The sequence below is a fragment of the Electrona antarctica genome (assembly GCF_951216825.1).
Source record: "Electrona antarctica genome assembly, contig: SUPER_24_unloc_1, whole genome shotgun sequence".
In the NCBI taxonomy this organism is placed as follows: Eukaryota; Metazoa; Chordata; class Actinopteri; order Myctophiformes; family Myctophidae; genus Electrona; species Electrona antarctica.
Genome location: NW_027638775.1, coordinates 749,722 through 776,941, shown reverse-complemented (window position 1 = coordinate 776,941; position 27,220 = coordinate 749,722). Strand labels below are relative to the sequence as shown.

At 43.3% G+C, this 27,220-nt stretch overlaps 1 protein-coding gene and 1 long non-coding RNA gene across 2 annotated transcripts; both read left to right on the top strand.

Moving 5' to 3' along the window:
• Positions 1 to 22,502, top strand: LOC306917698 (protein NLRC3-like). Its single transcript, XM_079530606.1, has 10 exons — positions 1 to 100; positions 2,325 to 3,294; positions 5,942 to 5,991; positions 10,631 to 12,506; positions 13,806 to 13,979; positions 14,330 to 14,503; positions 15,542 to 15,697; positions 18,052 to 18,101; positions 19,835 to 21,747; positions 21,878 to 22,502. The coding sequence occupies exons 2-9, from the start codon at positions 3,227 to 3,229 to the stop codon at positions 20,425 to 20,427; spliced, it is 3,141 nt and encodes a 1,046-aa protein (XP_079386732.1). The 5' UTR covers positions 1 to 100; positions 2,325 to 3,226; the 3' UTR covers positions 20,428 to 21,747; positions 21,878 to 22,502.
• A 2,659-nt stretch (positions 22,503 to 25,161) lies between these two features.
• Positions 25,162 to 25,862, top strand: LOC306917697. Its single transcript, XR_013789222.1, has 2 exons — positions 25,162 to 25,484; positions 25,539 to 25,862. It is a non-coding gene; the product is annotated as an uncharacterized lncRNA (long non-coding RNA).
• The last annotated feature ends 1,358 nt before the right edge of the window (positions 25,863 to 27,220 follow it).

Below are 27,220 nucleotides of genomic sequence, written 5' to 3'. Positions count from 1 at the left end.
GGAAGTGTCTCGTTCCCTTCCCCCTCCTCTCCCCAAACAGGCAGAAGATCATTTTGGCGATCTGTTTTTCCTCTCCTCTCCTCTGCTCAACACGGTACAGGTAGGCTGTAGAAAAGATACTTTTATGCCGTTAGTATGTTGTGTTTACACTTACCCTGTGCTTAACAATAGGCCTACTGTATACATGTATCTCTGAATATTCAATACTTTACTTTCTCTAATACTAAACTAAGCTACATTATAGCCTATCCTTAAATAAGTTTTTTCATAGGCTTACAAACGTAACAGACCACATGAAAATGTTATATGAAAGTACGTCCGAACAATTAAAGGCCTTAATTCGTCCAGTTGTCACCAACATGTCCGTAACGCACCAGGCCGAAGGCATGGGGACTCGGGAGAGAGTATGTTTAGTTGTCTCCACCAGGCCGAAGGCATGGGGAGAGAGTATGTTTTATTGAGTGACTCTCTCTCTTTTTTTCCCCGCAAATCGTTACACACTCTCTCTATAGTCATGTGTTCAAGACGGATTTGTCCGATATTTCATATTCCATCCTAATTGGCTAACATTGGCTTTGCAGGATTGGCCCGTTTTGAACAAAAAGCCTCAAATCATGAACGCAGCGTGCAATTCACGTGAAATCTTTCACAGACATTCCTACTAAGCTGAGGAATATATCCCACCCTTTTCACATTGGCCTGTTATAGCGCCACCAACAGGTGGATTTTGCAAAACCCATACCCAACCCCAAATTATAAAAAAAAAAAACGAAACAATTTTTTTGCAACTGACTGGAAAATGGAAAATAAGAGTTTACATAGTTTATTTATTGAAATGTATTGAAATGTATTGAAAAGATTTCCAGCACAGGATAAAATCCTCTACGCCAGACTCATGACAGACATAAATACATATTATTTATGTCATATACATATACATATTATTCACAAGTACATACATACATACATTCGTATTTATTTTTCTTTTTTTCTTACACTTTAAAATAAACAAAGTTCATGTGGACCCGCCCTCTTGGGTTTTCTTCTATCTATACATAATACAGTTTCAAAGTCCTGTATTTACCTTGTATGACCTTAACAAGCCAGCCCTATAGTTGTACAAAACATCTTTTGTTGACCAAAATTTGTCAAGTCTATTCTTCAAAGTGTTGACTGAAGGAGCCTGGAGTACACACAGTACACACAGTACACCGTATAAACATTATTACATCTGGTTTCAGTATTCATTTATGATATGTTTTCTATTATTAAGGTTATTTTTGCAGTCAGTTTGTATTGGTGGTGGGGAAGGGGGGTCGGGGCAGGGGTCGTGGTCACGAGACATGGCCAAAGCATTTCCGGGGGTCCCCAGTGGGGGTCCCCAGAGGGAGGGGGTCCCCAGAGGGAGGGGGTCCCAGGGGGTCCCCAGTGGGGGTCCCCAGAGGGAGGGGGTCCCCAGAGGGGGTACCCAGCCAAAAACGTGGAGAACCCCTGCATTACCCCATTACCCCTGTAATGGGGTTTTGTAGAGTAACCCCATTACTCTACAAATTCTAAAGTCTAGGATACCGTAACTATTATTACTCTACAAATTCTAAAGTCTAGGATACAATTTACAATTTAGGCATTTAGCAGACGCTCTTAATCCAGAGCGATTTACATTAAGCAATAACAAAAAGCATGGCATACATCACATATATAAAAAGTAGTTATCATGAATCATGCGTAAACTAAGAACGTAACAGTGGAGTATCTATTTAAACTATACATACTATACTATATAATATATTATACAGGTGTACTATAAAGTGCTATGACTACATAAAGTGCAATTCTAGAGCTGTCTACGTAACAAGCTATAAGTCTGTTTAAAACATAATGTCTACATAATGTGCTATCTAAGGGGCTATGCTAGGGTGGATACCTTAACTATTATTAAAATACAAATTCTAAAGTCTAGGATACCTTAACTATTATTAAAATACAAATTCTAAAGTCTAGGATTCCTTAACTATTATTAAAGATGGAACTATCGTGAGCTAAGCTGTGTGATGTTAAATATCAACGACCAACCTGACAATGCTCCAAATTTATGTGCAGGAGAAAAAAAGTGCTTTCCCCACTGAGGACGGGCCAAGTCTAGTCAGTCAGATTTCTCATACACCTCCATTTCCAACTGTCTTTAAGTGCCTTCCTGACTTTGTGCCCCCAACAACCTGGCCTAGCAGAGTGCTATAATATAAGAGATGTGTGACCAGTGGCTGTAGATTCAACATGGATTATAATGATTCACTAAATAATGTTCATCCTCTCTTTTCTACCAGGAGTCATCAGGAGATGAGCAACACCGCATGGAGCCAGAAGAGAATGTCCCATTCATTTAGATTCATAGACAGACAGACAGACAGACAGACAGACAGACAGATAGATAGATTCATAGATAGACAGACAGACAGACAGATAGAATCATAGATAGATAGATAGATAGATTCACAGACAGACAGACAGACAGACAGACAGACAGACAGATAGATTCATAGAATCATAGATAGATAGATAGTACTTTATTGGCAATTTAAAACAAATCACAACAAGTTGTGATCCATTAGGAAAACACCAACATGGACTATACACTAAAGCTGTAGTTTGTTTCCATTGTGGTCCACCTTTGAGACATAGAACAACACGCAACATACTGCACAAACATTTAAAAAAATCCTTATATTAAGAGTTTGAAGGCTGGAATCAAGCCAACCAGCGACAAATTAACTCACAACACCTTTGATTCCACAAGAATCGGAAAACACAAAAAAAGCTACAAGACGGTTTAAATGACCATAATATTGAAGGAACTACACAACACAGCCAATACTTTAAAACCTTTACTCAATAAAAGGTTGAATACGGTGTTTTACTTTACTTTTACTAACGGAGGACTTTGTCCACCACTGATTGCCTGCATACAGACAGTGTGGGTTCTACAGAAGCATCAAGCATAGCTTTACAAGCAAGTCAAAAGTGCTAAGTCTACTCAGTCCTAAGTCTACTCAGTCCTAAGTCTACTGACTACTAAGTCTACTGTATATAGATTGAGGAACTGTTCAATGGAGTTCAATTGACAGGAGGCACGTCATCTTGACAGGTTTTGTAATTACTGTCAATGGGGTCTCTTTCTAAATACTGGATTGTTATGACATTTTACTGTCACTGATAATACAATATCTCTATGAAGAAAATGGGGATTTCTGCTTCTGGCATGAGCTCTAGTGACGGAGACGACCCTACTGATCAAAGGTTTGAATTTACTCATTTCTCGTGCGCGTTTACAGATGCGTGCGTGTCGTTACCGATCTAGCGCGACGCTGCTTTCAACCACCTTATCGCAGACGCACCGCTCTGTTCCTGCATTACACACAGTGTCCTGAAGCATAATGAATCTACCGCTCTGTTCTCTCACATGTTCTCCCCGTGTCCCCTAGGGTGGGTACCCTCACATGTTCTCCCCGTATCCCCTAGGGTGGGTACCCTCACATGTTCTCCCCGTGTCCCCTAGGGTGGGTACCCTCACATGTTCTCCCCGTATCCCCTAGGGTGGGTACCCTCACATGTTCTCCCCGTGTCCCCTAGGGTGGGTACCCTCACATGTTCTCCCCGTGTCCCCTAGGGGGGTGGGTACCCTCACATGTTCTCCCTGTGTCCCCTAGGGTGGGTACCCTCACATGTTCTCCCCGTGTCCCCTAGGGTGGGTACCCTCACATGTTCTCCCCGTGTCCCCTAGGGTGGGTACCCTCACATGTTCTCCCCGTGTCCCCTAGGGTAGGTACCCTCACATGTTCATCCCGTGTCCCCTAGGGTAGGTACCCTCACATGTTCTCCCCGTGTCCCCTAGGGTGGGTACCCTCACACGTTCTCCCCGTGTCCCCTAGGGTAGGTACCCTCACATGTTCTCCCCGTGTCCCCTAGGGTAGGTACCCTCACATGTTCTCCCCGTGTCCCCTAGGGTAGGTACCCTCACATGTTCTCCCCGTGTCCCCTAGGGTAGGTACCCTCACATGTTCTCCCCGTGTCCCCTAGGGTAGGTACCCTCACATGTTCTCCCCGTGTCCCCTAGGGTAGCTACCCTCACATGTTCTCCCCGTGTCCCCTAGGGTAGGTACCCTCACATGTTCTCCCCGTGTCCCCTAGGGTAGGTACCCTCACATGTTCTCCCCGTGTCCCCTAGGGTAGGTACCCTCACATGTTCTCCCCGTGTCCCCTAGGGTGGTACCCTCACATGTTCTCCCCGTGTCCCCTAGGGTAGGTACCCTCACATGTTCTCCCCGTGTCCCCTAGGGTAGGTACCCTCGCATGTTCTCCCCGTGTCCCCTAGGGTAGGTACCCTCGCATGTTCTCCCCGTGTCCCCTAGGGTAGGTACCCTCACATGTTCTCCCCGTGTCCCCTAGGGTAGGTACCCTCACATGTTCTCCCCGTGTCCCCTAGGGTAGGTACCCTCACATGTTCTCCCCGTGTCCCCTAGGGTGGGTACCCTCACATGTTCTCCCCGTGTCCCCTAGGGTGGGTACCCCGTGTCCCCTAGGGTAGGTACCCTCACATGTTCTCCCCGTGTCCCCTAGGGTAGGTACCCTCACATGTTCTCCCCGTGTCCCCTAGGGTAGGTACCCTCACATGTTCTCCCCGTCTCCCCTAGGGTAGGTACCCTCACATGTTCTCCCCGTGTCCCCTAGGGTGGGTACCCTCACATGTTCTCCCCGTGTCCCCTAGGATAGGTACCCTCACATGTTCTCCCCGTGTCCCCTAGGGTAGGTACCCTCGCATGTTCTCCCTGTGTCCCCTAGGGTAGGTACCCTCACATGTTCTCCCCGTGTACACTATGCCACCAAAATGTGGAACGCCCTACCAACAGCCATTAAAACCGCTCTCAAAGGGCACCGCTCTCAAAGGGCACCTACGGACGGCTGCAATTCGAAACTGGCCCTCGTACAGTAAAATGTGAATCCCCGCCGCCCCCTTTCCCCTCACTGTATGTTTCCTTTCCCTTTTCACCTCACATGATTTCCTTTTTTTATATAGAAGTGTATATTTGTACCATATTTGTATCAATACCCACCAAGCACACACGTGCATTCGTACCAGCACATCCACAATACTTAAAGGACCACTTCACCACTTTTCAACCTATCTTCATATAATGGGTCCTCACTAATAATCATGATAAAATGTCACGATTCTTTTCTACTCAGTCTGTCTCATAGGAGGGCTGTGGGCAGTTTAGAAACCGTCTTCCAGTGACATCATCATTAGGCAGATTCTTTTTTAAACAAGATTTTTTTACAAAAATGTTTAGATTTTCATTATTGTGAGAACGATGGCTTCCATTTTCGCATTGCAACTTTTCAGACAGAGTAGAAAAGAATTGCGCCATTTTTTCATGATTATTTGTGAGGACCTACTATATGAAGATAGGTTGAAAAGTGGTGAATTGGTCCTTTAATGACATGGCAGCAGCATGCAGTAGGAAAATAGCCACATATGTAAATAAATGTATTTATGAATATAGTCAGGTAGTCATAATAATATCTCTATCTCTAATGAATATAGTCAGGTAGTCATAATAATATCTCTATCTCTAATGAATATAGTCAGGTAGTCATAATAATATCTCTATCTCTAATGAATATAGTCAGGTAGTCATAATAATATCTATCTCTAATGAATATAGTCAGGTAGTCATAATAATATCTCTATCTCTAATGAATATAGTCAGGTAGTCATAATAATATCTCTATCTCTAATGAATATAGTCAGGTAGTCATAATAATATCTCTATCTCTAATGAATATAGTCAGGTAGTCATAATAATATCTCTATCTCTAATGAATATAGTCAGGTAGTCATAATAATATCTCTATCTCTAATAATAAATTGCTTTCATCCCCACAGAGAGAAGACATGGGGACCGAAGACACCCAGTCAAACTACTAGCAGACAAAGTAAGACTGGATAAATCACCTTAGCTCCTTAGCTAAGGTGATAAATCACCGTAGCTCCTTAGCTAGGTGTTTGTCTGATTGGGCCTTTTGGCTCAAAGGCTTTCTTTCAGGAAGAAACCAAAAATCACACCCATGTGAAGTGAGGGGCGCTAATATATTAAAGTCTAACTCGTGTTGCTATAGAGCACCGAAGTCCTGACGTCACTGTCAGTAGAGGGCGTCAATCCACAGGTTCGTGTACTTTTTATTTGCATTGTAATCTCCATTTTAGATCGCCTCCTATAAGAACTGTGTTTGAAAAATAAACCGATCACCCCGGCCTTTTCACTCATATGGATATGAAGCATCGACTGAAGGTGGAAATGTACAAATATACCCAAAGAGTAACAAAATAAGCGGTATAAACGAGCCAAACAACCCAGAGACTACATTTCCGGGTAGGCGGGGTGGCTGCATCTGCCCGTCGCACAACAGAAACTGACATAATTACGTTTATTTTTATTTTTATTTTATTGATATTTAATGTTTCGTGGTTAGTACGAGTCGAGTCACCACCAGCTGAGCTTACGTCAACGAGGAATCTCAGGAACGCAATATGTTGACAGCTGGGCGTGACGTATATTAGCAGCGACATTGCCTTCATATGTAGTTTCAAGGCTTTTGCGGCCACATTAATTAAATTTTCTCCAGAAACTGGCTGTATCAAATATGAATGGACATCATTAACGACGCACAGCCACTCCCCTGACAGAAAGGCCGGGGTGGTCGGTTTATTTTTCAAACACAGTTCTTATATGAAGTGATCTAAAATCACACAGGGAAGACTTATTTGAATATTATAACCACACCTGGGGGTCTATTCGAGCAATGTTAACTCCATAGACACATACAAAACACCTGGGGGTCTATTAGAGTAATGTTAACTACATAGACACATACACAACACCTGGGGGTCTATTCGAGCAATGTTAACTCCATAGACACATACAAAACACCTGGGGGTCTATTAGAGTAATGTTAACTCCATACACACATACAAAACACCTGGGGGTCTATTAGAGTAATGTTAACTCCATACAAAACACCTGGGGGTCTATTAGAGTAATGTTAACTCCATACACACATACAAAACACCTGGGGGTCTATTAGAGTAATGTTAACTCCATACACACATACAAAACACCTGGGGGTCTATTAGAGTAATGTTAACTCCATACAAAACACCTGGGGGTCTATTAGAGTAATGTTAACTCCATACACAACACCTGGGGGTCTATTAGAGTAATGTTAACTCCATACACACATACAAAACACCTGGGGGTCTATTAGAGTAATGTTAACTCCATACACAACACCTGGGGGTCTATTAAAGTAATGTTAACTCCATACACAACACCTGGGGGTCTATTAGAGTAATGTTAACTCCATACACAACACCTGGGGGTCTATTAGAGTAATGTTAACTCCATACACAACACCTAGGGGTCTATTAGAGTAATGTTAACTCCATACACAACACCTGGGGGTCTATTAGAGTAATGTTAACTCCATACAAAACACCTGGGGGTCTATTAGAGTAATGTTAACTCCATACACAACACCTGGGGGTCTATTAGAGTAATGTTAACTCCATACACAACACCTGGGGGTCTATTAGAGTAATATTAACTCCATACACAACACCTGGGGGTCTATTAGAGTAATGTTAACTCCATACACAACACCTGGGGGTCTATTAGAGTAATGTTAACTCCATACAAAACACCTGGGGGTCTATTAGAGTAATGTTAACTCCATACAAAACACCTGGGGGTCTATTAGAGTAATGTTAACTCCATACACAACACCTGGGGGTCTGTCAGAGTAATGTTAACTCCATACAAAACACCTGGGGGTCTATTAGAGTAATGTTAACTCCATACACAACACCTGGGGGTCTGTCAGAGTAATGTTAACTCCATGCACAACACCTGGGGGTCTATTAGAGTAATGTTAACTCCATACAAAACACCTGGGGGTCTATTAGAGTAATGTTAACTCCATACACAACACCTGGGGGTCTATTAGAGTAATGTTAACTCCATACACAACACCTGGGGGTCTATTAGAGTAATGTTAACTCCATACACAACACCTGGGGGTCTATTAGAGTAATGTTAACTCCATACAAAACACCTGGGGGTCTATTAGAGTAATGTTAACTCCATACACAACACCTGGGGGTCTATTAGAGTAATGTTAACTCCATACAAAACACCTGGGGGTCTATTAGAGTAATGTTAACTCCATAGACACATACAAAACACCTGGGGGTCTATTAGAGTAATGTTAACTACATAGACACATACAAAACACCTGGGGGTCTATTAGAGTAATGTTAACTCCATACAAAACACCTGGGGGTCTATTAGAGTAATGTTAACTCCATACACAACACCTGGGGGTCTATTAGAGTAATGTTAACTCCATACAAAACACCTGGGGGTCTATTAGAGTAATGCTAACTCCATACACAACACTTGGGGGTCTATTAGAGTAATGTTAACTCCATACACAACACCTGGGGGTCTATTAGAGTAATGTTAACTCCATACAAAACACCTCGGGGTCTATTAGAGTAATGCTAACTCCATACAAAACACCTGGGGGTCTATTAGAGTAATGCTAACTCCATACACAACACTTGGGGGTCTATTAGAGTAATGTTAACTCCATACACAACACCTGGGGGTCTATTAGAGTAATGTTAACTCCATACACAACACCTGGGGGTCTATTAGAGTAATGTTAACTCCATACAAAACACCTCGGGGTCTATTAGAGTAATGCTAACTCCATACAAAACACCTGGGGGTCTATTAGAGTAATGTTAACTCCATACAAAACACCTGGGGGTCTATTAGAGTAATGTTAACTCCATACACAACACCTGGGGGTCTATTAGAGTAATGTTAACTCCATACAAAACACCTGGGGGTCTATTAGAGTAATGTTAACTCCATACACAACACCTGGGGGTCTATTAGAGTAATGTTAACTCCATACAAAACACCTGGGGGTCTATTAGAGTAATGTTAACTCCATAGACACATACAAAACACCTGGGGGTCTATTAGAGTAATGTTAACTACATAGACACATACAAAACACCTGGGGGTCTATTAGAGTAATGTTAACTCCATACAAAACACCTGGGGGTCTATTAGAGTAATGTTAACTCCATACACAACACCTGGGGGTCTATTAGAGTAATGTTAACTCCATACAAAACACCTGGGGGTCTATTAGAGTAATGCTAACTCCATACACAACACTTGGGGGTCTATTAGAGTAATGTTAACTCCATACACAACACCTGGGGGTCTATTAGAGTAATGTTAACTCCATACAAAACACCCCGGGGTCTATTAGAGTAATGCTAACTCCATACAAAACACCTGGGGGTCTATTAGAGTAATGCTAACTCCATACACAACACTTGGGGGTCTATTAGAGTAATGTTAACTCCATACACAACACCTGGGGGTCTATTAGAGTAATGTTAACTCCATACACAACACCTGGGGGTCTATTAGAGTAATGTTAACTCCATACAAAACACCTCGGGTCTATTAGAGTAATGCTAACTCCATACAAAACACCTGGGGGTCTATTAGAGTAATGCTAACTCCATACACAACACTTGGGGGTCTATTAGAGTAATGTTAACGCCATACACAACACCTGGGGGTCTATTAGAGTAATGTTAACTCCATACACAACACCTGGGGGTCTATTAGAGTAATGTTAACTCCATACAAAACACCTGTGGGTCTATTAGAGTAATGTTAACTCCATAGACACATACAAAACACCTGGGGGTCTATTAGAGTAATGTTAACTCCATAGACACATACAAAACACCTGGGGGTCTATTAGAGTGATGTTAACTCCATACACAACACCTGGGGGTCTATTAGAGTAATGTTAACTCCATGCACAACACCTGGGGGTCTATTAGAGTAATGTTAACTCCATACACAACACCTGGGGGTCTATTAGAGTAATGTTAACTCCATACAAAACACCTGGGGGTCTATTAGAGTAATGCTAACTCCATACACAACACTCGGGGGTCTATTAGAGTAATGTTAACGCCATACACAACACCTGGGGGTCTATTAGAGTAATGTTAACTCCATACACAACACCTGGGGGTCTATTAGAGTAATGTTAACTCCATACACAACACCTGGGGGTCTATTAGACTTCGAGTGATGTTAAATCCATATATGAATACAAAACAGAAAAAGCAACAGAACTATGTCACTCTTTAATTATTTACTACATAGTTCAAAGACAGGCTTCACAAGTTATTGCTCTTTTATAGTATATATAGTTTTTGAGTGGTGCAACCACTCCAAGGAACAGCAATGTCCTCACCTATGTGACTATGTTTAGAGTACCAGTAGGGGCAAAAATGTGGCGCTGTTGTGCCAGAAACAGAGAGAGAGAGATAGTGTTGCACTGTTGCCCGCTAATTACAGAGAGAGAGAGATAGGCACCACTCAGTTCACACAGGTGTGATTTCCTTTTTTAAATGAATCATTACATTTCCTTTACAGGTCTTTAAAATGTATTCCTTCTCTCCTCATATCAGATGTCAGTGTTCAGGAGGAGCTAAAGGTCTATAAGGTCACTTTGGACGGTCTTGATGGTGTGACATACGCCACTGAAGTGCCCTCCTCCCTCTCCAACATCTACATAGACCTCCACCTATCAGCGGGAGGGAGTGAAGGGGTTAATCAGCAACATGAGGTGTGGCAGCTTGAGACCGCCTCCAACATGAAGACCCTCCATGACGTCCTAATCAAGTGCCGTGCCGTCTTTAAGACCCTCCTCCCTGGCAGAGACACACCCAGCAGCAGAGTTCTGACCAATGGCATCGCTGGCATCGGAAAGACATTCTCCGTGCGTAAGTTCGCTCTGGACTGGGCAAGAGGTTTGGAGAACCAAGACATCATTCTCCTGGTTCCCTTCTCATTCCGGGAGCTGAACTTGGTCCGAGATGAGCTGCACAGTCTTCTCTCACTGATCAATGTTTTCCATCCAACGTTAGAGAGCGTCACAGCAGAGCAGCTCGCTGCCTGGAAAGTTTGCTTCATCTTCGATGGTCTCGATGAAAGCAGGTTTCCGCTGAAATTTCAGAACATTGACGTCGATTCTGACGACTTTGACAACAATGACATCATCTCTAATGTCAAGGTGGTATCATCAGTGGGCGTGCTGCTGACGAACCTCATCAAGGGGAATCTGCTCCCCTCGGCTCTCCTCTGGATAACCACCAGACCTGCAGCAGCCAATCAGATCCCTCCTGCATGCGTTGACATGGTGACAGAAATACGAGGGTTCACAGACCCCCAGAAGGAGGAGTTCTTCAGGAAGATGTTCAGTGAGGATGAGGAGCTGGCCAGCACCATCATCTCACACGTGAAGACATCAAAGAGCATCCACATCATGTGTCACATCCCAGTCTTCTGTTGGATGACCGCTACCGTTGTGGAGGACCTGGTGAAGACAGACGAGACAGGACAGCTGCCCAAGAGCCTGACCGGGATGTTCAGCCACTTCGTGTGGCTCCAGTTAAGGAGGATGAAGATGAAGTATGACGAGACTCATGGCGTGAAAAGAAAAGAAAAGAAAAAGAAAAGAAACAAAAAAGAAAGAAACAGAGAAAAAAGAAAAAAGGAGACTGATGTTGATGTTGTTGATGACTGGGATTTTCTCCTGAAGCTGGGCAAGCTGGCGTTTAAACATCTGGAGAAAGGCAGCGTCATGTTCTACCAATTAGACCTGGAAGAGTGCGGTCTCGATGTGAACGACGCCGCGCTGTACTCGGGAGTGTGCACAGAGATCTTCAAAGAAGAGACCGTTCAATTTCAGAGAAAGGTCTACAGCTTTGTTCATCTGAGCATCCAGGAGTTCCTGGCTGCAGTCTACCTGATGCACTGTTTCACACAGGAGAACATGGAGGCAGTGAAGACATTCCTGGGAGTTGATGTCAGTTCCTTGGAGGACTTCCTGCAGAGAGCCTCCGAAAAGGCCCTGAAGAGTAAGAACGGCCACCTGGACCTCTTTGTCCGCTTCCTTCATGGCCTCTCACTGGAGTCCAACCAGAGTCTGTTAGGAGGCCTGCTGGGTCACACAGAGAACAGTCCAGAGGATATCCAGAGAGTCATCGACAACCTGAAGGAGATGAAAAATGAGGATGGGCGTCTCTCTCCTGACAGATTCATCAACATCTTCCACTGTCTGATGGAGATGAACGACCACTCATTACATCAGGAGATCCAACAGTACCTGAAGTCAGCGAACAGATCAAAGACAGAACTGTCTCCATCCCAGTGTTCAGCTCTGGCCTTCATGCTGCTGACGTCAGAGGAGGTTGTGGAGAAGTTGGACCTGCACCAATACTACACAACAGCATGGGGGAAAAACTGTCTGGTCCCAGCTGTGAGGAACTGCAGAAAGGCTCGGTTAGTAGTCATGTGAATAGAAAACCTATTAGAATAGAATCAATCTACCATGTGTATGTGTGTCATTTTACATTACGGTACGGATGGTATATGTATATATATTTTTTACATAATTAAAATACAGCATTTTTGCCTAATGAAACTGACTGACTTTCATAGTTCTGACTAGTTCTGACTTTCAAAATTCATTGATCATAGAAGTTACACTGTAGTATTAATACAGATTATCTGTCTTTCACTTGTTTTCTGGTTCCCTGTTCTTATATGACCTGTCAATATCTGACCAACTAGACTGTTCTTATCTGACCTGTCAATAGCTGACCAACTAGACTGTTCTTATATGACCTGTCAATATCTGACCAACTAGACTGTTCTTATATGACCTGTCAATATCTGACCAACTAGACTGTTCTTATCTGACCTGTCAATAGCTGACCAACTAGACTGTTCTTATCTGACCTGTCAATATCTGACCAACTAGACTGTTCTTATCTGACCTGTCAATAGCTGACCAACTAGACTGTTCTTATATGACCTGTCAATAGCTGACCAACTAGACTGTTCTTATCTGACCTGTCAATAGCTGACCAACTAGACTGTTCTTATATGACCTGTCAATATCTGACCAACTAGACTGTTCTTATATGACCTGTCAATAGCTGACCAACTAGACTGTTCTTATCTGACCTGTCAATATCTGACCAACTAGACTGTTCTTATATGACCTGTCAATAGCTGACCAACTAGACTGTTCTTATATGACCTGTCAATATCTGACCAACTAGACTGTTCTTATCTGACCTGTCAATAGCTGACCAACTAGACTGTTCTTATATGACCTGTCAATATCTGACCAACTAGACTGTTCTTATCTGACCTGTCAATATCTGACCAACTAGACTGTTCTTATCTGACCTGTCAATATCTGACCAACTAGACTGTTCTTATCTGACCTGTCAATATCTGACCAACTAGACTGTTCTTATATGACCTGTCAATATCTGACCAACTAGACTGTTCTTATCTGACCTGTCAATATCTGACCAACTAGACTGTTCTTATCTGACCTGTCAATATCTGACCAACTAGACTGTTCTTATCTGACCTGTCAATATCTGACCAACTAGACTGTTCTTATCTGACCTGTCAATATCTGACCAACTAGACTGTTCTTATCTGACCTGTCAATATCTGACCAACTAGACTGTACACTAGACTGACCAACTAACTTTACATTACAGTGAATTTCCTTGAACATGAACTTGATCTAATCTGTGTTGATAATCACTGATTTTACAGACTTGTTGGCTGTGACCTCCAAAAGGTAGAATGTGAGATTGTGGCTTCAGCTCTCAGCTCTAATCCTTCACATCTGAGAGAATTGGACATCGGTTATAATCACATAACGGATCCATCCATGGACCTGCTCTCTGCTGGGTTGAAGAGTCCAAACTGTCAACTGGAGATACTGAGGTCAGATTATTAGTTTGATTAGTTTATTTATTATGTATTGTTTGATAATAATAACAATAAGAGAGTGAATAAAGTTGACATCATGGTATCCCAGTATAATACTCACTCTCGCATCACAATGCTACGGTACAGTAACTACAATATGTGATCCATCATGGCTGCTAGGGAATTATCATTATCAATGCTACGGTACAGTAACTACAATATGTGAACTAATGAGGTACAGTGATTACAGTATGTAGAGCCTTGTTGACATGCACATTATTCCTGCCTGCCTTCTCTTTCCATCTCTTGGGGTCTTTACTCCAAAGCTCTGATATTCAGTCCAGATATTTCATGTGTAATTACAGACTTGCTGGCTGTACCTTCACACAGACAGGATTTGAAGTTCTGCTCTCAGCTCTCAGCTCTAATCTTCTCCATCTGAGAGAATTGGACCTCAGTTTCATCTGCCTGCAGGAATACCAACTGCTCCAGCTCTCTGCGTTACTGAAGAGTCCACAGTGTAGACTGCAGATCCTGGGGTAAATAATGTGTTCTCGCTGTGTGGATCTTTATTTTAACATCAACAGACTCAGTCATTGTCAGCCTTCTCGACAATGACGAGGTCGGGCATGGCCAGGTCACAGAGGACTTATTGTCCTGTTGCAACGATGCGTTCCTTGAATTAAACATCTCAAAAACAAAAGAGCTCTGTATTGACTTCAGACGTGGTCCCCATCCCACCCAGAACACTGATATCTGTGGCCAGCCAGTGGAAATCGTACCCAGCTATAAATACCTGGGCACGATTATTGACAGCAAACTGAAATTTGATGTAAACACTGACATGCTGTGTAAGAAGGGCCAGCAACGCCTTTTCTGCCTAAGGAAATTAGCCAGATTTAATGTCGACAGAGACCTGATGAAACTGTTTTACAGTGCCTATGTACATTCTGTTATCTCCTTCTCTATCATCTGTTGGTATGGCAACCTCGCCATTAAAGATAAAAAATATTGTGAAAACTGCCTCCAAAATTACTGGCATTCAGTTGGAGAGCCTCGATCCTTTTTACAATAGACAGCTGCTCATGAAGGCCAGGCCATTCAGCAGGATAATGAAGGCCAGGCCATTCAGCAGGATAATGAAGGCCAGGGCCATTCGGCAGGATGATGCCCACCCACTGGAGTCAGAGTACAGGCTGTTGCCATCGGGCCGTCGTCTGGGTGCCCCCGTTGTAAAAAACAACAGATATAAGCACTCCTTTGTCCCTGCCTCGATTCGTTCAGTCAACGCTGCCAGTAACGTAATGTAAATGATGATAATATGTTGCTGATGATGACGATGTTGAAGCAATGCCGGCACTTTATATCCTAGCACTTTTTTCTGAATGTAGCCTTTTTTATTTTTTATCTTTGATTTTATACCTGCACTAGATCTGTTTATGCTATGGTGTCTCGTGTCTGTTGTTGTCCTGTATTGTTTGTATGTTTTAAACCACTACTCTTGCTGTAAACCTAATTGCCCTTCTGGGACTCTAATAAAGACCTTGAACCTTGTTAAATGTGTATTTTCTCTGCAGGTTGTCAGGCTGTGGAGTCACAGAGGAAGGCTGTTCTGCTCTGGCTTCAGCTGTGACCTCCAACCCCTCCTCCAAGCTGAAACAGCTGGACTTGAACTTCAGCCACTTAGGAGGCTCTGGTCTGAAGAAGCTGACTGCTGCTGTGGAGACTGTCAAGTGAGTCGACTATAGGACTGTGTCCATGTTGGTCAGTAGACTATAGGACCGTGTCCATGTTGGTCAGTAGACTATAGGACTGTGTCCATGTTGGTCAGTAGACTATAGGACTGTGTCCATGTTGGTCAGTAGACTATAGGACTGTGTCCATGTTGGTCAGTAGACTATAGGACTGTGTCCATGTTGGTCAGTAGACTATAGGACTGTGTCCATGTTGGTCAGTAGACTATAGGACTGTGTCCATGTTGGTCAGTCGACTATAGGACTGTGTCCATGTTGGTCAGTCGACTATAGGACTGTGTCCATGTTGGTCAGTAGACTATAGGACTGTGCCCATGTTGGTCAGTAGACTATAGGACTGTGCCCATGTTGGTCAGTAGACTATAGGACTGTGCCCATGTTGGTCAGTAGACTATAGGACTGTGTCCATGTTGGTCAGTCGACTATAGGACTGTGTCCATGTTGGTCAGTAGACTATATGACTGTGTCCATGTTGGTGACTGTGTCCATGTTGGTCAGTAGACTATAGGACTGTGTCCATGTTGGTCAGTCGACTATAGGACTGTGTCCATGTTGGTCAGTCGACTATAGGACTGTGTCCATGTTGGTCAGTCGACTATAGGACTGTGTCCATGTTGGTCAGTAGACTATAGGACTGTGTCCATGTTGGTCAGTAGACTATAGGACTGTGTCCATGTTGGTCAGTAGACTATAGGACTGTGTCCATGTTGGTCAGTAGACTATAGGACTGTCCATGTTGGTCAGTAGACTATAGGACTGTGTCCATGTTGGTCAGTAGACTATAGGACTGTGTCCATGTTGGTCAGTCGACTATAGGACTGTGTCCATGTTGGTCAGTAGACTATAGGACTGTGTCCATGTTGGTGACTGTGTCCATGTTGGTCAGTAGACTATAGGACTGTGTCCATGTTGGTCAGTAGACTATAGGACTGTGTCCATGTTGGTCAGTAGACTATAGGACTGTGTCCATGTTGGTCAGTAGACTATAGGACCAGTGTTGGGAAAGTTCATTTATTTTACGAACTAGTTCAGTTCAGAAATTTAAAAAGGAACTAGTTCAGTTCTTAGTTCATCATTCAACATTTTGAACTAAAGTTCGTGGTTCCAAAAATTATTATTATTATTATTATTATTATTATTATTATTACCACAGCCCACATGTAGAACCTCAGACTTTATTGAATAAAAAGACCTTGGGGGATTAATAAAGTGACAACTTTTACAATATCTCCATTACCATTATCCAAATTAATTCCTTATTATATATTTTTAAAAAAATACATTTTGGAGAAAAAAATAGCTCATATGCAATGTGAAATGCCACCTAATTCTTAATCCTTTTCCTTATCTTTATTATGGGCCAACTTGTGAAAGCTGTATGCTTTTATTGTGAAGGGTCTCAGTTCTCACAGCCTGCATAGTTCCACGTTCTGAAAATAGCTCCTGATGTGCAGGTTGGTGCCTTGCATGGTTTCCTCCGCCATCGGTGTGTGAATGTATGGGTGAATGTATGGGTGAATGGGTGAATGGGGGAATGTGTGTGTGAATGGGGGAATGTGTGTGTGAATGGGTGAATGGGGGAATGTGTGTGTGAATGGGTGAATGGGGGAATGTGTGTGTGTGTGTGTGAATGGGGGAATGTATGGGTGAATGGGGGAATGTATGGGTGAATGGGGGAATGTGTGTGTGAATGGGTGAATGGGGGAATGTGTGTGTGAATGGGTGAATGGGGGAATGTGTGTGTGAATGGGTGAATGTGTGTGTGAATGGGTGAATGTGTGTGTGAATGGGGGAATGTGTGTGTGAATGGGGAAATGTGTGTGTGTGAATGTGTGAATGGGTGAATGTGTGTGTGTGTGTGAATGGGGGAATGTGTGTGTGTGTGTGTGGGTGAATGGGTGAATGTGTGTGTGAATGGGTGAATGGGTGAATGTGTGTGTGTGAATGGGGGAATGGGTGAATGTAATGCACAATCTATGTAAAGTGCTTTGGATAAAAGTGCTATATAAATGCACCATTTGTTTATTTATTTCAACTAGAAACATGTGTTCCTCAGAGCACAGGTCTCCGCCAGGACGGGTAGCTTATTGTGGGCCAGCAATGTTTCTCAGACAATCGTTCATGAGTTCAAAACGCACCACTCCTCAATCTTATCCAAATCTGAGAGCTACGTCCTAATCACATGACCATAGAGATATGGTGTACCAATGAGTCTGTGGGAGAATGATGACAAAATGTGTTTAGTAAATATTTGGTGGGACTAAAACAGGCCGATGTGAGACATTAAGCAGCAGTGGTTTTCACTTGATTCATTGTTGTTCTACTTCCTACAGTGTGACTCATGGAGGAGAACACTGGACTAAACCTCAACTCCTTACAACACGTGAGTCTGTCTGTCTGTCTGTCTGTCTGTCTGTCTGTCTGTCTGTCTGTCTGTCTGTCTGTCTGTCTGTCTGTCTGTCTGTCTGTCTGTCTGTCTGTCTGTCTGTCTAACCCAATTAAGACCTGGAACACATCTGTGTCACCAATTAGTTTTAACCACTTTAACCATTATTTTAAACTTTAGCTGTTGAAAAATAGCAGATCTACAAACTCATAGCACGGAACCGAGTGCCGCGCTACAAGCTTGCTATTTTTTTTTTAAACATGAAAATGTGGGGCAAATCTTTGAATATATATTCTTTCACATTGAATGTTTTTAACTCATATCTTTGCTGCTGAGGGGTCCCTGGAACAACATATTTTCAGATGGGGGTCGGTGGCCAAATACAGATAATTGTGGGGGTCCTTGACATGAAATAGTTTGAGAACCACTGACATAGAAACATGGGGTTTAACCCTGTGAGAACCACTGACATAGAAACATGAGGTTTTAACCCTGTGAGAACCACTGACATAGAAACATGGGGTTTAACCCTGTGAGAACCAGTAGAAACATGGGGTTTAACCCTGTGAGAACCACTGAAATAGAAACATGGGGTTTAACCCTGTGAGAACCACTGACATAGAAACATGGGGTTTAACCCTGTGAGAACCACTGACATAGAAACATGAGGGTTTAACCCTGTGAGAACCACTGATATAGAAACATGAGGTTTTAACCCTGTGAGAACCACTGACATAGAAACATGGGGTTTTAACCATGTGAGAACCACTGACATAGAAACATGAGGGTTTAACCCTGTGAGAACCACTGATATAGAAACATGAGGTTTTAACCCTGTGAGAACCACTGACATAGAAACATGGGGTTTTAACCCTGTGAGAACCACTGACATAGAAACATACATTTTAGAAAAATGTCCATTATTGTCATGATGATTTGTAGAATCTAGCCTCAGTTAACATCTTACTTACCCGGGGTTATTTAATCCAATCTAACACATAACCTGGGACGTCCTGGGAAATCCCGCTATGTAGTGCCCAAGACGTCTGTGGACGTCCTAGCAAATAAAAAAACAATATGTCAAAAAAATGAATGTAAAAAGTGGGCACCCTGGGTTACTATTTTGAAAGTGTTGTGTGGGCACACAATGTGTTAACGTTTTAAGATTTTCGTTGTCGTCGGCTAAACAGGGGGGGACATTTCCGATGACGTCTCACTGTTGCGCAACATCGAGGATTGCGCAACACGCGCTCCTAGGCTGTGGAGCGATGCGACCGGTTTTGATATCATTAATCTCCGTCGTTTTAATCAATCTCCGTTTCGGGCATCCGACCGTACTAAGTAACGGGACAGAGAACTCCGTCTGGGGCCCTTAAACTGTCTGTCTGTCTGTCTGTCTGTCTGTCTGTCTGTCTGTCTCACATCGCTATGGAAACCTTTGATTATGTAACCCCCCCTTCTGTCTGTGTGTGTGTCTGTGTGTGTGTGTGTGTGTGTGTGTGTGTGTGTGTGTGTGTGTGTGTGTGTGTGTGTGTGTGTGTGTGTGTGTGTGTGTGTGTGTGTGTGTGTGTGTGTGTGTGTGTGTGTGTGTGTGTGTGTGTGTGTGTGTGTGTGTGTGTGTGTGTGTGTGTGTGTGTGTGTGTGTGTGCGCTTGCGCGTGTGCGCTTGCGCGTGTGTGCATCATTCAGTACATGCTGTATTTAATGTTTACTGTGTTGTTTTCTCATCAGATTTCCAGCGTCTCACACTGGACACAAACACAGCACACATAACCCTCTCTCTGTCTGAGAACAACAGGAAGGTGACACGGGATGATCGGGTTAATTCATATCCTGATCATCCTGACAGGTTCGATGTCTGTCCTCAGGTTCTGAGTTTAGAGAGTCTAGATGATGAGCGCTGCTACAGTGAGATGGAGTTCAGTGGAACGGTTCAGATAGGACTGACTGACAGAGACATCAGTAGGATAGGACCCGGTCTGAACTGTATGCTTGGACACACTAAACAGACCTGGAGTCTGCTCTGTAATAGCCATTACTATTACTCTATCATACACAATTGTAAGGAGAGTGCCCTTCCTATCCTTCCCTCTGGCTCCAACAGAGTAGGCGTGTATCTGGACCGTCCCGCTGGGACTCTGTCCTTCTACAGAGTGTTAGAGGACACTCTGACACACCTGTACACCTTCCAGGCCACGTTCACAGAACCTCTCTATGCTGGCTTTAGGCTTTACCACGGCTCATCTGTGTCCCTGTGTGAGGACAGACAGGCTGTGGGGACAGACAGACAGGCTGTGGGGACAGACGAGTGTGTTGTATCATAATGTAATAATCAGGAACAGGTGTGGTGTGGGGTGGGGTGTTTACATAATCAATATGTTTTGGTTTCCATGGGGGTCACTGTTAGGGTCATCTGGGGTCACCGTTAGGGTCATCTGGTGTCACCGTTAGGGTCATCCGGGGTCACCGTTAGGGTCATCTGGGGTCACGGTTAGGGTCATCTGGGGTCACTGTTAGGGTCATCTGGGGTCACCGTTAGGGTCATCTGGTGTCACCGTTAGGGTCATCCGGGGTCACCGTTAGGGTCATCTGGGGTCACGGTTAGGGTCATCTGGGGTCACTGTTAGGGTCATCCAGGGTCACCGTTAGGGTCATCTGGGGTCACTGTTAGGGTCATCTGGGGTCACTGTTGGGGTCATCTGGGGTCACAAAAGAAAGATGCAAACGGATATTGTGAAAAATGCCCATCTAATCAGTGGCGTGCACAGATGGACACATATATATTTGTTGTTGTACAGTGTACAGTATGTGGACCATGGTGACATTGATCAATTCTTGATAAAAAGCTTCTAATATATTATTTAGGCCCCAAAATCTATAAATCTCACACTATTAAGGCAACCGGCCGGTTCCACCCGCTGCACAAGGTGCCCTTTTTCACTTGAGCACCTGCCCCTCTAAATGTCTGTGTGCACGCCAATGTCCTGCCCCTCTAAATGTCTGTGTGCACGCCACTGTCCTGCCCCTCTAAGGTGACATTCACACCAGAAAGCTTTGCTGCGATTAAAACGAATCCTGCTGCGCATTGTCAGAAAGTGCACTTCGTTTGGCAGGTGTGAAGGCTCATTTGAATCCTAATGCGTATCAAAGAACCCCATTCTACTCCGAGCTAAAACGGGGGTTTCGCTTCGCTTCCAATCGCACTTGATTACGATTCGGTGCAGGTGTGAATGCAATCCGCAGTAAATGAAGCAAACAATGTGGCGGGTGAGGAGCTGGACACAGTTGGAGACGGAGAAGGCATATTTTACGCAGCGCAAAGATGTCCCGTTACCGTGGATAGACGTGGTCGAATGAGGAAAGCCTGAAGCCTGAAGACTGAAGACTGAAGCCCTGATTGAAATTAGGACGAGTACATTAATCAATTGCTTAAGGAAACACATAAAAACACTGCAGTGTATTATAGCCTACACTACAGAATATTCTGTCTGTGCGTGCCGTAAACATGGAGTGCTGTCACTGTGTGGGGACTGGGGAGTAGGGACTTTCATCTCGATAAACTTGTAAACATTTTGCGCTGCTGTCTGTTATATCAGTGCGCTCAGCGCCGTTCTTCCATGCCCAAAAGAACAGTGCGTGGCTGCGTGCGGGGGGGGGGGGGGGGGGGGGGGAAGAGAGAGAAGAGAGAGAAGAGAGAGAGAGAGAGAGAGAGAGAGAGAGAGAGAGAGAGAGAGAGAGAGAGAGAGAGAGAGAGAGAGAGAGAGAGAGAGAGAGAGAGAGAGAGAGAGAGAGAGAGAGAGAGAGAGAGAGAGAGAGAGAGAGAGAGACCAGTCCCAGACCACGACACATGCACGTTATGAGTATAATTTGAAATTTTGATCACCATAGATTTCACTGTGTAGGCTATAGTTTATGAATGGAACACATTGATAAAGGTCCCCCTGCTGCGTTTCCAATAGCTGCGGATGACAGTGTGAAGGCAAACCGCAGCAAATTAAATATGCAAGAAGTCCCAATTCTCCTCCCATTCGCATCGAGTCTACCGAAGTATTAGGTGGGAATGTGACCTAAATGTCTGTGCACGCCACTGTCTACAAGCTCACAGTGCCATAACCGAGTCCAAGTAAATGTAACGCCTCGACTCAATTCCAAGTGCCTGTTGGGATGGATAGAACATTTAAAAATGCATATTGTATCGTTTTATTGATCATTTATTTACATTTACTCCAATGAAGGGTTTTGAACATCATTGTATTTTATCTAAAATGTAATTTCAATTTCATTTTTTATGTTGAACCATTTCATGTCTATCATATCTTCAAGAAAGTGAAATGAATGCTGTTGTATTTACATTGTACCGAAATTACATGAATTAATACAGCATTGTTAATAAAATAACTAAAATTATTTTGGATGTGACCTTTTGTGGTGAGGGTCATTCACCTGTCTGTATGCACGCACGCACGTACACACGCACACACACGCACTTGCACACACGCACGCAAGCACGCACACAAACACACACACACACACACACACACACACACACACACACACACAGAGTGGTTACGCAACATGTTAAGTGAGTCCCAATAGCAAAAATAGCCGATCCACAAGCTCAAAGCGGGTCGCAGTGTGACGTGTTTTGAGCTTGTAGATCTGCCATTTTAGCTGCTTTATTTTTTTTTGCAATCCTGAATGTTTTTGAATATTGGAATTGGAATTGGAATTGAAATTGAATATTTGAATCCTGAAAAGGTATATTTAAAAAAAAATGCATTTAGTTATAATTGTTAACTTTATGAACTTAAATACAAATATATTGGACATAAAGACATACAATTCAGATTGTACGGGGCCAGTATTGAATTGCAGCCGTCCGTAGGGGCCCTTTGAGAGCAGTTTGAAGGAGTCAAGGGATTTGCATGTCTTAATGACTGTTGGTAGAGCGTTCCACATTTTGGTGGCATAGGAGCGAAAATTATTTAGTCCCTTGTTTGTGCCGAATCTGGTTTGTTGAACTCCCTCTGGTGTTGTGGGTGTGGACTTTGTTGACATTAAGGAAGTATTTAGACAGGTACAGGGGTATCTTAGTGAAGTATTTAGACGGGTACAGGGGTATCTTAGTGAAGTATTTAGACAGGTACATGGGTATCTTAGTGAAGTATTTAGACAGGTACATGGGTATCTTAGTGAAGTATTTAGACAGGTACATGGGTATCTTAGTGAAGTATCTAGACAGGTACATGGGTATCTTAGTGAAGTATTTAGACAGGTACATGGGTATCTTAGTGAAGTATTTAGACAGGTACATGGGTATCTTAGTGAAGTATTTAGACAGGTACATGGGTATCTTAGTGAAGTATTTAGACAGGTACATGGGTATCTTGGTGGTGTAGTGAATCTTGTGGACCAGACCCATTGCAAGATGCTGTACTCTGTCATCAACCATAAGCCAACATGCTACATTTATACTATAGTATTATATGAGTATGAGAAGTTATTCAGTCCATTCTGGGATGAAATGGTGCTCTAACTTTTTGACGATTTCCACCCTCTCCAGAGAGCCGCAATGCATGTCCTAGCAAAAATAGCTGATCTACAAGCTCATATACCTCTAAATTATTTTAGTTTTAGTCAGTCTTTTCGATAATTTTCATTTAGTTTTACTCACATTTTAGTCACCTGGAATGTTTGTGTTTAGTCTAGTTATTCTAGTTATTCGACTAAATATAAGATTTTAGTCGACTAAATCTACTATATATTTTTTGTGATCATTAGAATGTCTGGAACATGTTTCATTTATTATTGTGAAATATATCCCCCAAATGTAAATTATGAATGTTTTATTATATTTTAATAATTCGATTTGCATAACTTTTTTTTTTACATAATTTCCTAGTAGTACAACGTAGTAGTAAGGTTGCAATCTCTTTTTTGCAAGTAGAAATATATCCGGGTCTTAAATGATATTTCACTTGCATCTACTATAAAAAGAAAACTGGTCAAACATCAGCAAAATTGTCAAATATAAGGAGGCAGACGTTGCGGAAATAACCGATCTACAAGCTCGCAAAAGCGAGGTGTTGTAACTTGTATGTGAGCTTGTAGATCGGCCATTTTCACAATATTTATTATGTTCAAAATGTGTGATTTTCTAACTCCTGTGAAAGCCCATGTTGTTTTCACTTCCGTCAGTAGATGGAGCCAGAGGACCGGATTTTATTATTACACCACCAAGTGACTGCATGGCTGCGAGCGAGCGAGCCTTGTGTAATCTGACAACCACTGAGTTTTTGGAAAGAAACATCATCCACAGTGACATCTCACAGTGGATGTGTTCCACTCTTCTTCCCTGGAAACTATCACCTCAATGACATCTCTGTTCCACTTCCAGTCCATCCATGCATGTTTAGACAGATGCGTGGTATTACATTTGTATGTAAATTACAACCACATAATTCTACATTAAAACTGACTGAGGAAAATATTTAAAAGGAATCCAACAAAATGTTGGAATTCATGATGTGGCGTCATTAAAATATTGACATGGCACAGTGACCATCTAGAAATTAAAAACATGGCACATTTAAAACAAAAGGTTGCAGATACCCAATACTTAGCTTAACGCATTTTCCAAGGGCTCTCTACACTAAATATCTATGCTGAAAATAGCCGATCTACAAACTCACACTCAACAGGTCGAGTTAGAGCTAGGTAGAGCTTGTAGATCGGCCATTTTCTGCTACTGTAATGTTCGGCCACCTTGAATTGTCTTCCATTTCTGACACCACTGGTGACCGATTGTCGTACAAATATTGTCATTTATTTCTGACGCCACTGGTGTGATTGTCATACAAATAGTCATTTATTTCTGACGCCACCGGTGTGATTGTCGTACAAATATAGTCATTTATTTCTGACGCCACTGGTGTGATTGTCGTACAAATAGTCATTTATTTCTGACGCCACTGGTGTGATTGTCGTACAAATAGTCATTTATTTCTGACGCCACCGGTGTGATTGTCGTACAACCATACAATTAACACAACCTACATTTGGTGGGGATGTGATACCAGTGAACACCCCCCAGGTGTTAACTATCTCTGGTGGAGATGTGATACCAGTGAACACACCCCAGGTGTTAACTATCTCTGGTGGGGATGTGATACCAGTGAACACCCCCCAGGTGTTAACTATCTCTGGTGGAGATGTGATACGAGTGAACACACCCCAGGTGTTAACTATCTCTGGTGGGGATGTGATACCAGTAAACACCCCCCAGGTGTTAAATATCTCTGGTGGAGATGTGATACCAGTGAACACACCCCAGGTGTTAAATATCTCTGGTGGGGATGTGATACCAGTGAACACACCCCAGGTGTTAAATATCTCTGGTGGAGATGTCGATGTGATACCAGTGAACACACCCCAGGTGTTAAATATCTCTGGTGGGGATGTGATACCAGTGAACACACCCCAGGTGTTAAATATCTCTGGTGGGGATGTGATACGAGCATCCCCAGGTGGTCACAAGGCCACAACATGAGTAACTGACTGGCTGACATTAATGAGCAGATGGTGATCACAATGAACTGTTAACGATTATTATTATTATTATTAATTGTAGTGTGCACGCCAGCCTCTGAACTTCATTTTACAATGACAGAAAAAATATAGTCTTGTTGAAAAGTGGCAAAGAATAAAATTCTGCACACCAAAATATGCATTTGCTTGGCAACGAATTGAACCACCTCCCGGCTCGTTGAAAAAGGTTGAGGTCGACATACATTCTCCAAGTGCAAGCATCATTTTGGCGTGCAGATTTGATTATTTTTCACATGCTGAACTTTAAGCCCAAAACACACGACCAAAGGGTGGAGACGGTTTCAGCGTTGGTCCCAGCAGTGTGTCATGTCCTGGTTCAATTCAACGGCCCCAAACCACAGCAAAGGGTCTCCATGGAACTCCTTACAACCGTTTGGTTGCGAGGAGTTGCATGGAGACCCTTTGCTGTGGTCAGGGCTTTATAGTAGACCCAGCACCCAGCCTCGTAACTGCAGGTGGTTTCGGGACGTAATCACATTGTCGCTTTAGAGTTGGAAGTGGAGCCATTCTTTCTAATTCACTGACGGGCCTGTTTTAGAGTTGGAAGTGGAGCCATGCTTTCTAATTCACTGACGGGCCTGGTTTAATTACAACCACAAGTTAGAGAGACACGTATAGTTCTCAACACACAAATCATACTTCATAAAACGCTGTACATCTCCAGACCAGACACTGTCCAGCAGCAACTCAATCAGCAGCAGGTTTGGAAGAGAGTTCAGTGCGTTCTCTCTGTTGCAACTTGCAAGTGCTAGAGATGTATAGGCCATTGTTTTTCAACGGCGGGTTGCAGAAGCATAAGGGTCTGTAACTCAAGAAAGCGTACAAAATGGAACCAAATGCACCCTTACGGGTCTATTTGGTTCCATTTGTACACTCTCAGAATAAAGATGATTTTAGAGTGCAGATTGGGGTCCCAGAGATAAAAAAAAAGGTAAACTTGGGGTCCGTGGTTAAGTGCATATGAAAAATGGCTTGACGTAAAAGGGCGCCCGCACACACAGTCCACACATGTGATACGACGACCCCAGCTAAACAGGAAAGCATGGAGCAAAAGAGAGTCAGAACGGTTGCAGATGAGCTTATATAAAAACTGTTGCTCAGTGTGGCCAAGTAGGAGTAGGACCAGCCGCCATCCTCTATCTCCAGAATGGAATTGACAAGAGGAACAGCAGAGGATCATACTGTGGGAGGGTGGGTGGGTGGGTGGTTGGTGGGACAGGGGGCACCTTGCCTAAGGGTTCGATTCCTAAGATGTCTGTTCCTAAGGGAACGGTGCCTAAGGGGTCGATTCCCAGCAAGGTTAGTCAAGAGAACCTCTTGTCTCTGCTGGCTAGCAATAAGTTGTACCAGTAGTTGTGCGAGAGTGGAGGCAGTGTCCGCCTGTTTGGAGGGGGGACACTGCCTGGTCTTCGGGCTGGTCTTTGGGTCCCTTGTTGGAAGAAGATGGGGTAGGTACTACGTGCTTGATTTTAAGGTCCTTGGGTTTCCTAGATGTGTCCATGGGGACTC